A 13,384-nucleotide genomic window follows, 5' to 3' on the forward strand; every position below is an offset into this window, starting at 1 on the left:
AACAAGCTATCCAATACTTAGCAGATTTTGGTTAATGTTAGGCACAAACAAAACATCAGAGATGAGCTTTAAACCTGTTAGGCTTTCTATTGCTACTGTTACTTTACTTTTTACTAGAATATACTGACCATTTCTAATTCTTACTTTGGAAATAGCTGTTTTATCAAGCTCGTTGAAAAGATCTTGATCATAGATTATACGGTTTGTACAATCACTATCAACAAGCCAACTTTCAGAGGTGCTTCTGTTTGCAAAGCATATTACTGCAAACAGCTGCTTCTTCTTGTATTGTTCAGCTGTAGCATTGATTTCTCCTTGCTGTTGTTGAGTTCTGCAGATCTTCTTCATGTATCCCTGTCGACCGTATTTGTTGCATTTTACATCTGGTCTCCACCAACATTTCTACTAAGGATGATTTATTTTCTTGCAATGAGGATAGGGTGGATAAGTTTCATTCTTTTAATTATTTTTGTTGCTTGGCTTATTGTTGTTCTTTTTATTCTTTTTCTTATTTCTGTTGCTTTCATTGGTCTGTGTCCTAGCTTGAAAAGCTCCCTCCCCAAAATCTTCTTGCCTCATTAGTCTTCTTTGTTCCAAAGCCTGCAAAGAATTTAGTAACTCTGCCAAGGTAATACCTGACAGATCCTTAGAATTCTCCAGGGAGGAAATTGTAGCTTCATATTTTTTAGGAAGTATAACTAAAATTTTCTAAATAATTCTTTCATCAGAAAAATCTTTATCTAGCAATCTCACCTTATTTGCTATTGTAAGCAGCTGCTCTGCATAATCTTTTATGGTTTTTGATTTCTTCAATCTCTTCATTTTAAATTCTCGAATCAAATTCATCACCTGCATATTCTTTACTCTTTCATTCCCTTGATACTCTTCCTTGAGATACTCATAGATTTCTGTAGTAGATTCAAGTTGCATGATCTTGGTGAGAATTGTAGGTGAGACTGTTGTAAATAAATAGGCTTTGGCTTTGGCTTTGGCTTTGGCTTTGGCTTTCTTTGTTTTCTTCTCTTTATGACTTTTGAGTTGAGCCAAGGTTGGATTAGCTCTAAGTGGAGGAATTTCATAGTCTTCCTCTATTACTTCCCCGACATCTAGAGTTTGTAGATGAACCATCATCATGACAATCTAGGTTTGATAATTGTCTCCATTGAAGACTGGTGGTGCAGCTGTAAATCTTATGCTTGTTGCTTCCATCTCTACAAAGCTTGGCTCACTCACTCTTATGAGTCCCTCAAGACAGTTAGCTCTGATACCAATCTATTGGTTTATAGCAGGATTAGGCTTACAAGCAACAGAAAGCAAAGGTTTTGAGATTGCCAAAATGTCTTACTATTTTTGAATCATAAGAGCAGCATTTATAAATGATGTTGTAACTAAAATACTATAAAATATGCAAAAAATCAAGCTATACATTGGGCTAACAACTATTTTCTAGAGAATAGCAACAAAATTTGACTTAAAATAGAAATGAAATCTTCCTACAAAATAGCAATAGAAAATAAAGTATGCTTGTATGCTTCAAAAATCTTGCAGCCTTCAACCAAACATGCTTGACTGAGTAACCTTGATTGCAACCCCTCATTTTTTTATTTTATTTATTATATAATTTTTAGCAACTTTGAATACCTTAGTGGGCCTTACAGCCATGTCAGCAACTACTGTGGCATGACATTCAACAATGACTAAAAATCTGCTATGAGAACAATACAATTGTCACTAATCCATTAATCATTACTGATATTGATTTGTTCACTTCTGCTTTATAACTTAATACTGCTAATGCTTAAGAATAGTATTCTACATAGGTGAGGGCCTCTACTTGCAGTAATTGATGCTAAGTACTACATGGATTTACGGACCGAGATAGTAAATGCATTTTGGTGATTACTTAAAAGATATGAGAGAACTGATTCATCTTGACATCTTATTGTCTAGGCCTGTAATTGTGGTGGTGAATATATCTTTTTAAGAAATCGAAACCTTCTAAATTCATGGAGTTTGTACCTGAAGAAGTATTTAATTAGCTTTGACTCTGACCTGCATATGTAATTAGGAATCATGTACATTGCAAAGAGGAAGAAAAACAAATTTAGGGTCTGCTTGGGTGCCTAAGATTTATAACCTTAGGATGAAATTCATGATGGGATCGATGTGGGTTTTGATCCTATAAGATTATATATAAAATTCTATTGGAAGAAAAGTTCTAGGTCATCCTATCCTGTGTCTAAGATTTGCTTCTCCTCACTCCTTCCTCTTCCTCTCTCTACAGCTTAATTTTACCCTATTCAGAATTTCCATCTATTTAGGATATTAATATATAAAGTAACACTCACAATAAGTCATTAGAGTAGCATCCTTCATTAACTCAGCAACCCATGTTTTAGCTGACAAAATTAATGGTATTAGAGCAAAATGGTGTATTTCACTTTGCATTAAAATAACTGCCAGAGCACTAAGTCTACCTTCAAGCTTCTGACTTCCAGGCATTCTTGCATTTCCTGCATAACAATAGTGGATGCAATGAAGCATCCACAAACAAGTGATGATAAACATGTGGAGAACTATGAAGCCCAGTGTTTTGCTGATAATCTTGGCAAAATATAGCAAGGGCTGGCAATAGTACTGCACATTAACACATGCACAAACAGAAAAAAGAAAGAATAAAAAGGAGAGATTCCGAAACTAGAATCCACATACCACAATTCTAGTAGATGAATTATAAAGCTAAGACTATATATTAGTCCAAGCAGTGATGTGATCCTTTAGTAATTTTGGTCGCAGACATTGAATTTCTCCAAAAATACTGAAAACATGCAAAATATTAGTTCCTTGTAGCAAATATAGTTGATACTCATCACCTTTTTTTGTTTTGATCAGTGTGTCAACCTTTATTATAGAATATTGTCCTGCTTCATATATTGTTTAATAGCTTATAATTTTCAATCTTTCCTATTATTAGGTTGGAGCATGTTAGGTTGTTACATGTGACGGTAAGCACAAATTCCGTATCTCTGGCAAGACACTAGAATTGCTTGTCTTTGTAAGTTTTTCTACCTAAATATGTCATCTAATTCTCATATTCTCACACTTAATTCTCATATCCAGTTTTTTAATACAAAATGGTATCCAGCAGGGGGTAGGTGTTATACAAAGTTCTCCAAAAAAAGAATGCAAGATTTCCGTATACAGTTTATTCATGCTATCTTGCTTTTTGGGACTGCCATCTATCGACGTGGTAACGATGATTCATGCATCTTTTCCTCCGCATTTTATCTCCATGTCAATTTAGATGAGGTCAAGTCATCTTAGCTTATTATTATGGTTGCCTTGGAACGCAAGTTCCTCATCTGCCTACTTTAAAATTAATTTCGTTGAAGTCTTTGATTAATATTACCTGGTAGATCCCCATGCCAAATATTTTATTGCTTCCCACAATTCAAAGAAGAGGGCAAGTTGAGCTTCGGTTACATGCATTTGTACTACTTTATCCTCCCTCTCAGATTCTCTAATGCAAGTACATATCTCGTTGACGACAGGAAAGGATGGTTGATTTCTATTGCTTTTGCTGCCTTGGTATACGGCGAAGTATTTTAGAGATTGAATTTGACGGTGGGGTGAGAACTATCCATCGGTCCTATAAATTTTTTTTATATTTTCATAAATTTTTAGACTGCTCTTGTATCAAAATGATGTGACTGTTCGTATTTATATATATATAATTTTGAAAACACTTGTTTTTATAATCGCCATAAAGCGCTGGTGGTGTGCACTTGCCAAAGTATGACGTGCTTGTATGAAAGTTTTCCAGAAAGGCTTTCTTTTTGTGGTAGTCAAACTTCCGATGAGCAAAGCATCTCTGCTAGTTCCGCATGATATGCTTGGGGGTCCAAAAAAGCCACATATGTCCCTTCCAAATTATATTCTTGGTTGAAGAAATTCCTTTCATGGCTGGTCTACCACTGTGTGACCTAAATTATCCTTCCAAATTAACGCCCTAGAGAAGGGGCCAGGGTAAGATTCCAAGAATTGGAGTTCTCAGACCAGAGAGGGGCTATCACTTGATTTGGATTTGGTTGGGCTATGTGTTTGGATTGCAAGCTAGCTGGTCGTAATTTGTTGTATATTCAAGTTATATGTTAACTTGAGCTCCGCAAATTTCAGTTGGCGGTACATCGTAACCAGACGGCATTCTAAAGCAAGAATCTTCTTATAAAGCATGGCTCGAGTTCCGCAAGGTGAGAGATACTTTAGACTTGGCTCATCTCCACGCTTGAGCTCGGCTTGCTTTCTAGTGAAGCTTAGACTCTTGATGAGAAACACCTTGTTTCGTTTGCAACCATATCTTGTGATACGTGGACGATGTTTTAGCCACTCGCAATCTTGTCAGGTATGGTTCCAGAAGCTCATAGGGACAATCAGAACAAGAGGAACCGACCCACTCCTCTCTGACGTCGCCCAAGTCATGGTCGCTTGCTTCAGGCATACTCTTTCTTTATTTTTTAGAGAAAATAAGTCCTGCGTCAGAAAATAAAATATCAGAAAAAATATAAAAACTATTTGATAGTTCAATCTGTACAGTAATTTTTGTCTCATTTATCTGCCATCTAATCAATTGCATTGTTAGCCTTTCTAAAAATATATTATTTTTAAAAAAAATAAAGCGAAAATTATTGACGACCAATCATATATTAATGATTGAAAAAATTTAAAATTAGATGAATTTGATAACCATTTAATCACTATCAATTTGTTCCCTTCAAGATGACATAAAAAGCCTTGAGATGATTTCTCATGTGTCCTGCAATTCAATAATAGAATCTGTAGTTTTATGGAGTTTAAGTTCATCTACTACTACTAATATGTTACTTAGATTTCTGTAAACAAAATTGGCTCCTTCAAAATTATTGTTGTTTAAAATATTTTTATCAAAATTGTTCATAAAAAAATAAAAGGACAATGGCTCTTTTTAAAAAAAAAATATGAAGATTCATGAAAAAAAAAGATAAAATCCTTCACGCTCTTTGTACCAAATAATAATAATAAAAAAAATCCCTTCACACCTTCCTTATTTTTAAGAACAAAATTGCCCCGAATGTTCTCCACTCTCCCTTCCTCAACCAATCCATCACGCACTTTGTATCAAAATTAATAAAAAAAAAAAGCCCTTCACACTTTTCCTTATTTTTAAGAACAAAAATGCCTCGAATATTCCCCACTACCCCTTTCTCGACCAATCCGGCACGCTCTTTGTACCGAAAAAGAAAAAATAAAAAATCCCTTCACACTTTTCCTTAATCCATCAATGACGTATGGGATGATGTAAGTGATGATATGAGACCGATCGCAGGTTGTGGAAAAAGTGTTGGTTGGACCACGATGTTTATAATCTTTTTTTTTTCATCCTTTCAACTGAAAAAATATTTATTTTATCAAAAAATAATAAAATATTTGTGGTTCTTGATAAATCTGTTCCGTCCAACGAATAATTCTTGCAAGATTGTGTGTTTTGATGTGAGTCAACTCCCTCCCGCTCCTTAGCATGTCTATACTCATCTTAATTTCTCCCGGCACAACAACTACGACTAAGACGGCCCTTTCATCAAAATAAGACTAGGACATTCCTTCATCCCTCGAATCCCCTCCTCTAGTCCCATCCAATCCATCTTCCCCGCTTCACTTCCCATGGAGCTCTCCGCCTCCCCCCAAGCCGTTCTCTTCTTCCTGCTCTTCTTCCTCACTTCTCTCTATCTATTCCTCTCCATATCCCCCTTCCGCCGCCGATCCTCCGTCCTCCAACCTTACCCCCTCCTCGGCAACCTGACCCAGTTCCTCAAGAACCGCCACCGCATGGCCGACTGGCTCGCCGAAGCCCTCGCAGCCAGCCCCACCAACACCATCACCTTCCACCGCCCCGGCGGCGTCCGCGGCGTCATCACCGCCAACCCCGCCAACGTCGAGCACATCCTCCGCTCCAACTTCGACAACTACACCAAGGGCTCCCGCTTCGCCTCCATCCTCCACGACTTCCTCGGCCGCGGCATCTTCAACTCCGACGGCGAGGTCTGGCGCCTCCAGCGCAAGACCGCCAGCTTCGAGTTCAACACCAGATCCCTCCGATCCTTCGTCGTCCACTGCGTCCAGGACGAGATCCTCCACCGGCTCCTCCCTCTCCTCGCCGAAGCCTCCCTCCACGGCCGGGCCATCGATCTCCAGGACGTCCTCGAGCGCTTCGCCTTCGATAACGTTTGCAAAGTAGCCTTCAACCACGACCCGGCCTGCCTCGCCGCCGATGGACCCGAGCGATCCTCCTCCGACTCCGAATTCGCCGAAGCCTTCGAGGACGCGGCCAACCTCAGCGCCGGGCGGTTCCGGTACGCCGTGCCGCGGTTCTGGAAGATCAAGAAACTACTCCGCATCGGATCGGAGCGGCGGCTGAGGAAATCGATCGCGACGGTCCACGCCTTCGCGAACCAGATCATCCGGTCGAGGAAGAAGGAGAACTGGACGTCCTCCTCCTCGCCCCGGGCCGACGATCTGCTCTCCCGGTTTGTCGCGAACGAGGACCACTCCGAGGAGTTCCTGCGCGATATCGTCATCAGCTTCCTCCTCGCCGGGCGGGAGACGACCTCGTCGGCGCTGTCGTGGTTCTTCTGGCTTCTCTCGTCCCGACCGGAAGTCGAACGAAAGATACTGGACGACATCCGGTCGGTTCGGCTTCGAAATCGGAGCTCCAGCGGCGGCGGCGGCTGCGAGACTACGTTCGATTTCGAAGAGCTGAGGGAGATGCACTACCTCCACGCGGCGATAACGGAGGCGATGCGGCTGTACCCACCGGTGCCGATGAACTCGACGGAGTGCCAAGGGGACGACGTACTGCCGGATGGGACGGCGGTGAAGAAAGGGTGGTTCATGTCGTACAGTTCGTACGCGATGGGGCGGATGGAAGCGATCTGGGGGAAGGACTGCTTGGAGTACAGGCCGGAGAGGTGGCTGGAGGAGGGGTTGTTCCGCCCGGAGTCGCCGTTCAAGTTCGCGGCCTTCCACGCGGGGCCGAGGATGTGTCTGGGGAAGGAGATGGCCTACATACAGATGAAGTCGATCGCGGCGTGCGTGCTGGAGAGATTCGTGATCGAGGTGGTGGATAAGGACACGTGTCCGGAGAAGATGATGTCGCTCACGCTGAGGATGAGGGGAGGGCTGCCGGTGCGTGTGATGCAGAGGCCGACGGCTGCGATTGACTGATGATTGGATGGGTCTATCTTTTGTAAATCTGATTGTACTTTTGTGGCTGCGTCTCCTCCGCTTCTTCTTTCTTTTTTTTTTTTTTCTTTCTTTTTTTTTTGATATAGATAATTTTTCTATTTTGACATACGTCCCTGTGGTCAATCGATATTTTAAGGAACAAATGCTAATCTAGTTGTCTTTCTATCTGTCTATCTACATATCTATATATCTATACAGAGACAAACATATATATATATATATATATATATATATATATATATATATATATATATATATATATATATGTATATATATATATATATATATATATATATATATATATATATATATATATGTATACATATATATGTGTATATATATACATATGTATATATATATATATATATATGTATACATATGTGTATATATATACATATGTACATATATATACATATATATATATGTGTGTGTATATATGTATATATATATACATATATATATATATATATATGTACATATATATACATATATTTATGTGTGTGTATATATGTATATATATATACATATGTATATATATGTATATATATATACATATGTATATATATGTATATATATATACATATGTATATATATGTATATATATATGTATATGTATATATATGTATATGTATATATGTATATGTATATGTATGTATATGTATAGACATATATGTATATGTATGTATATGTATGTATGTATATATATATATATATATATATATATATATATATATATATATATATATATATATATATATATATATATATGTATATATGTATGTATGTATATGTATATATGTATGTATAACTTTAACGGTATATTGGATGAATAGCATATTGAGATATGTAACAAACTTTCAAAATTTTATCTTGACTAATGTGTCACCCAAGTCGAAGATAGGCAATTGAAAGATCCGAACAACTTCAGATCTTACCGATCTTCACCCTCTAGTCGACCCTCCCCGAGTAGTACCTTCAACTGGAAAGCCTCTCGACTTCGATCGTCGATCTTAACTTTGATCGTCGATCCTAACTTCGACCGTCGATATTAGCTTCTGCATCAGAGAGACATCTCTGTCAACTATACCGTTAGTCGATCTGAAGTCCTCTAGCCAAGCTCAGTTTGATCCAAAAATCTTGTATCTCTTTTCAAATTTGAATAACTATGTCATGATAGCTAGCTCCGAAGCAGATAAGGCAGTCATAACTACCACATTCTAAGATTTTTGGCCTAAAATCTCATCTTGTTATGTTTGAACTGGTCGGGATGGAGCAGAAATATCACCTCCTAAATAGCCTTCACTTTTATCTATAAATAGAGACCTCAAAGGGACTCTCAAGGTACGCACACTCTCTCCCATACGCTCCTCATCCATTCCAGAGATTTGACTTGAGCATTCGAGGATTTCTATTAGAGCTAACTCTGGTTAGAACTTATTTTGTAGGTCTCGTTGCACCTGCGGTCCTACTCAACTCTAGATATTCCGATCAGGATCAGAAATCTGTCACAATAGATTGACGCTAGAGGAAGGATCATACTCATTTTTTAAGAATGAGCAAGAGTTGACACATGGCACCATATAAAGGAGATCCTCCCACCATTCCACCGTCGCTAACTTTTAGTCGATTGAGAATTTTGTCAATCAATAGGCTTAGATGCAACCTCAGAGGTTTTGCTTTCGCCCTCTTAGTTAGGAACGATCGTAAATACGGAGCAGTTCAACCTGCTTGTCCAATGGGTGTAGGATTTGGCTGCCACTATTTAAGCAATGTAGCAGACCAATCTCACACAATGGGTCACTCCACCATCGGAGCAACCTCAAGCTCCCCTACAAAACCTTGAATGGGGAAGGAAGACTCGACAAAGCCAGCCCCGAGATCCAGAGCGAAAGGGGTAGCAATACCCCATCCTCGCTCTGGATATGACTCCACTCAGGACCAATCCCACTCACAACAATCAAAGGTCTATACTGCCGAGATGTGGAAATTGACTGCAGACTTCATGAAATGAACCACCAGATAGAGGTACTCCATAATTGGGCTCCTATGTGGGATGATAAGTTTAACACTAATCCGCTGTTCAACATTCAAATCATATAGGAGCCACTCTCCAACCACTTCAAGATGCCGTAGTTAGATAATTACGATGGAACCACTAATCCTGTGGACCATTTGAAAAATTTTAAGACTGTCATACTTCTCCATGGGGTGACCGATGCTGTCCTATGCTGAGCCTTCCTGTCCACTTTGAAGAATATGACTCGATAATGATACTCAAGTTTTAAGCCAAAAACGATTCACTCGTTCGACCAATTGAGTCGGATGTTTGTCGCCCACTTCGTAAGCAATAGAAGACAATGCAAATAATCGGATTCTCTGATTAGCATCAAATAGAGAGAGAGAAAATCACTCCGATCTTACATTGGCCATTTTAATGTAGCCGTATTTGAAGTTTGCGACCTAGATCAGTTGGTCGCCATGACTGTCTTGAAAGGCAGACTCCTAAAAAATGGTCTCCAATTTTCACTGGAGAAGACCTATCCCTATGACTTAGCTGACATGCTGGTCTGGATAGAGAAGTATGCTCGGACGAAGAAAGCTTTTGAGGAAGAAAAAATCCCAATAGATGTTGCTATTCAGAAGAAGAAAGAAGAGGAAATCAGGAAATCCCCATCAAGGCTAGACCATGAAAAGAGTCTCCATACAGATGTCGAAGGTCCATAACTCCTCCTTAGAATCGCCGGACAAAAACTCCCTTTGGGAGGAGGCGACATGCATATCCACCAAGTAGATTCACAAATTACATACTACTAAACACCCCCTGAACCTAGGTGTTGATGGAAATAAAGGATCAGCTCTTTAGGGCAAGAAGGATGCATACCAACTCGGATCAGCACAATCCGAATAAATATTGTCTCTACTATCATGATCATGACAATAATATAGAAGACTACATCAATTTCAAGATAAGATCGAGGAGCTTATGGATATCTGGACCGATTCATCGGCATGAGCAGCAAAAAAAATAGTGAAGATCACCGTGACCATTGGAGCAATGGCAAGGAGAACTCTGTAGAGATCAACTCATAGCTAGAATAATAAATATCATGACTGGGTGGTATCTGTCGTGGTTCTTCTGGCTTCTTTCGTCCCGATTGGAAGTCGAACGAAAAATACTGGACGACATCCGGTCGGTTCGGGCGCGAAATCGAAGCTCCGTCGGCGGCGGTGGCGAGACCTCCTTCGATTTCGAGGAGCTGAGGGAGATGCACTACCTCCACGCGGGCGATAACGGAGGCAATGCGGCTGTACCCACCGGTGCCGATGAACTCGACAGAGTGCCAAGAGGATGACGTACTGCCGGATGGGACGGCGGTGAAGAAAGGGTGGTTCATGTCGTACAATTCGTACGCGATGGGGCGGATGGAAGCGATCTGGGGGAAGGACTGCTTGGAGTACAGGCCGGAGAGGTGGCTGGAGGAGGGGTTGTTCCGCCCGGAGTCGCCGTCAAGTTCGCGGCCTTCCACGCGGGGCCGAGGATGTGTCTGGGGAAGGAGATGGCCTACATACAGATGAAGTCGATCGCGGCGTGCGTGCTGGAGAGATTCGTGATCGAGGTGGTGGATAAGGACACGTGTCCGGAGAAGATGATGTCGCTCACGCTGAGGATGAGGGTAGGGCTGCCGGTGTGCGTGATGCAGAGGCCGGCGGCTACGATTGACTGATGATTGGATGGGTCTATTTTTGTGATTCTTGTTGTATTTTTGTAGCTGCATTTTTCTTTTTTTATTTTTTGTGGTATGGACATTTGTTTCTATTTTGACATGCATGCTTGTGGTCAAATATATATATATATAAAAGGAGTGGCTTAATATGAAAAATAAAAAAATATAATAATAATCTTTCGATCTACATTAACGGTTCAATGAGAATGCAGTTATTCAAATTGTCCAAATAATTTTAGAATTTATTTATTTTTTTTAGATGTTTATGTATGCGTGGTGCTCATCTGAACCGTTGATGTGGATTCAAAGATTATTATTATATCCTTTCACCTCTCATATTAGATTATTCCTCTCACTTGATACCCTCTCTCTCTCTATATATATATAGACACACATACGTAAGTATACATGTACATATATACATATGTATATACATACCTATGTATATATATGTATATATGTGTATATATATATATGTGTGTATGTGTGTGTGTGTGTGTGTGTGTATATATATATATATACATTTGTGTCTGTATATACATACATATATATGTATATATATACATGCATACACACATACATATATACGTACATACAACTCTTAGCCTTTGAACCTTGGTGTTGAACTTTAAATCAGGAAGAGATCAACTTTGGCAAGTAGTGGTGTGGCTTAGAATGCCCAATTTGCCAATAGAATTGTGGGATTGAGAAAAAAATTCTCAAAATTGTATCATAGGCAACTTAGGCAAGTACTCCACCGCATCTTAATGAATGGATAGAAATTATGGCAAGAGCTGGATTTGCTCAGGTTAGTGTTAAAATTGACATCAATAAGCTTATATATCTAGGGAAAAAAATCTATATGGGGTAGAATGGCCTAGCAGGATTTCATCTACAAAGAACTACTAGAACTCTACTACCTATGTGGAAAATTGAGTCATTTAATAGAAGACTGCACCACTATTCCCTGATGGCATTCCTATTCCTTCGACAAGGTCATCCGATAAGACTGATCAATCTAGATCCTCAAGTATTCAACATATTTGGGATAAATCTCTCAAAAAAATTAAATTTTACTATAGGTTTAGAATTCTTAGCTATCTTTCAGATGAATTATATGAGACCTATAGGAAATATAAAATTACCAAGAATCTTTGGTATACGTTAAAAGATGCCTACATTAGAGATAATGAAGGCACTCAAAGATTTACCATGATAGATTTTAACAACTTTAAGATGGTAGATAATGTATCTATCAATGACCAAATTCACTTATTATAAAAATATATCCATGAAATCAATAAGGGTGGTTCCACATTAGATGAAAATTACCAAACTATTTTGTCATCTTGCATAGAGTGAGATTTGAAGGAACTTAATAAGTAGATCTTTGTTAGTGCAGTTAGACTATAAAGTTGTACTAGAGTTAAATAAAGTTACAATCTCGAAAGGAGAAATATCTTTTGGAAAAGATTGTGTCTTTAATGGTCTATTCAAGATCAATATACTATCTCTTTCAATGAATAACAAATTTTCTTTTCTCAATCTTATGTGATGAATACTAAGTCCTATGATGTATGGTATGGCAAGCTAGATCATGTAAATTTTGTTAGATATGTGTCTTAGAAGCCAATTATTGGCTGACACATTTTATAATTTTAAAACTTAATTTTATATTTATAATATTTTTATTATGAATAATTTTTTTTTTATTTCAATCATATTTATGTGTCCATGATTTATCTTAAAAATTAACAAAGATGATTTATATTCTCAAGATATTGAGAATTTAAGACATACATTAATTAGTGGTTAGTTTTTAAATGCTCCCGATCAAAGGATCGTCACAGAGGATAGTGATCAATCCATTCGAGATCGATGCATGGTCATCTCTCTCGTGGGCAGATGAGTTTCGGATCTATAGTGTAGGGACACTGGGGTAAGGGTGTGGGTGGATGTTATAGAATAATTTATACTGAATGTGACTAATACGAGAAATTACTTAGATATCTACTTACTCATCAGTGATCTTTTTGATGCTGTAGTGGTGTAAGTGGTGCTTGACTTGCAGTGTCATCAGCTATTCGCAGTGAAGCTACTGAGTTTGACTGTACATTCTTTTGGTCCCTAGCCATTCGAGTTCTTACTATGTATGTTGGCTACAGTAGGATCAGATTCACTGTTAGAAGTAGGATGCACCTAAATAGAATCTATCGATCTTGATAGAAAAGAAGTCCTATACGATTTGTGAGATTGAGTTCAGAAAGTTCTTGACCAAAACAAGTATGAATACTGAAAAAAAAATTTCATGGGATTTATAAATAAACTCGAGTCGAGCCAATCTTGCATATGACTGATGATGGGGTCTGACGAGTTCTCCA

General features: G+C 38.9%; 1 protein-coding gene and 1 pseudogene across 1 annotated transcript; both read left to right on the forward strand.

Annotated features, from left to right (window-relative positions):
- Window positions 1–5,552: 5,552 nt before the first annotated feature.
- On the forward strand, window positions 5,553–7,441 carry LOC105057837 (cytochrome P450 CYP94D108). Its single transcript, XM_010940543.4, has one exon. The coding sequence runs from the start codon at window positions 5,698–5,700 to the stop codon at window positions 7,255–7,257; it is 1,560 nt and encodes a 519-aa protein (XP_010938845.1). The 5' UTR covers window positions 5,553–5,697; the 3' UTR covers window positions 7,258–7,441.
- Window positions 7,442–10,544: 3,103 nt separating this feature from the next.
- Window positions 10,545–11,025, forward strand: LOC105057883 (cytochrome P450 CYP94D108-like; annotated as a pseudogene).
- Window positions 11,026–13,384: the final 2,359 nt, after the last annotated feature.

The sequence above is a fragment of the Elaeis guineensis genome, chromosome 14 (assembly GCF_000442705.2).
Source record: "Elaeis guineensis isolate ETL-2024a chromosome 14, EG11, whole genome shotgun sequence".
Classification (NCBI taxonomy): Eukaryota; Viridiplantae; Streptophyta; class Magnoliopsida; order Arecales; family Arecaceae; genus Elaeis; species Elaeis guineensis.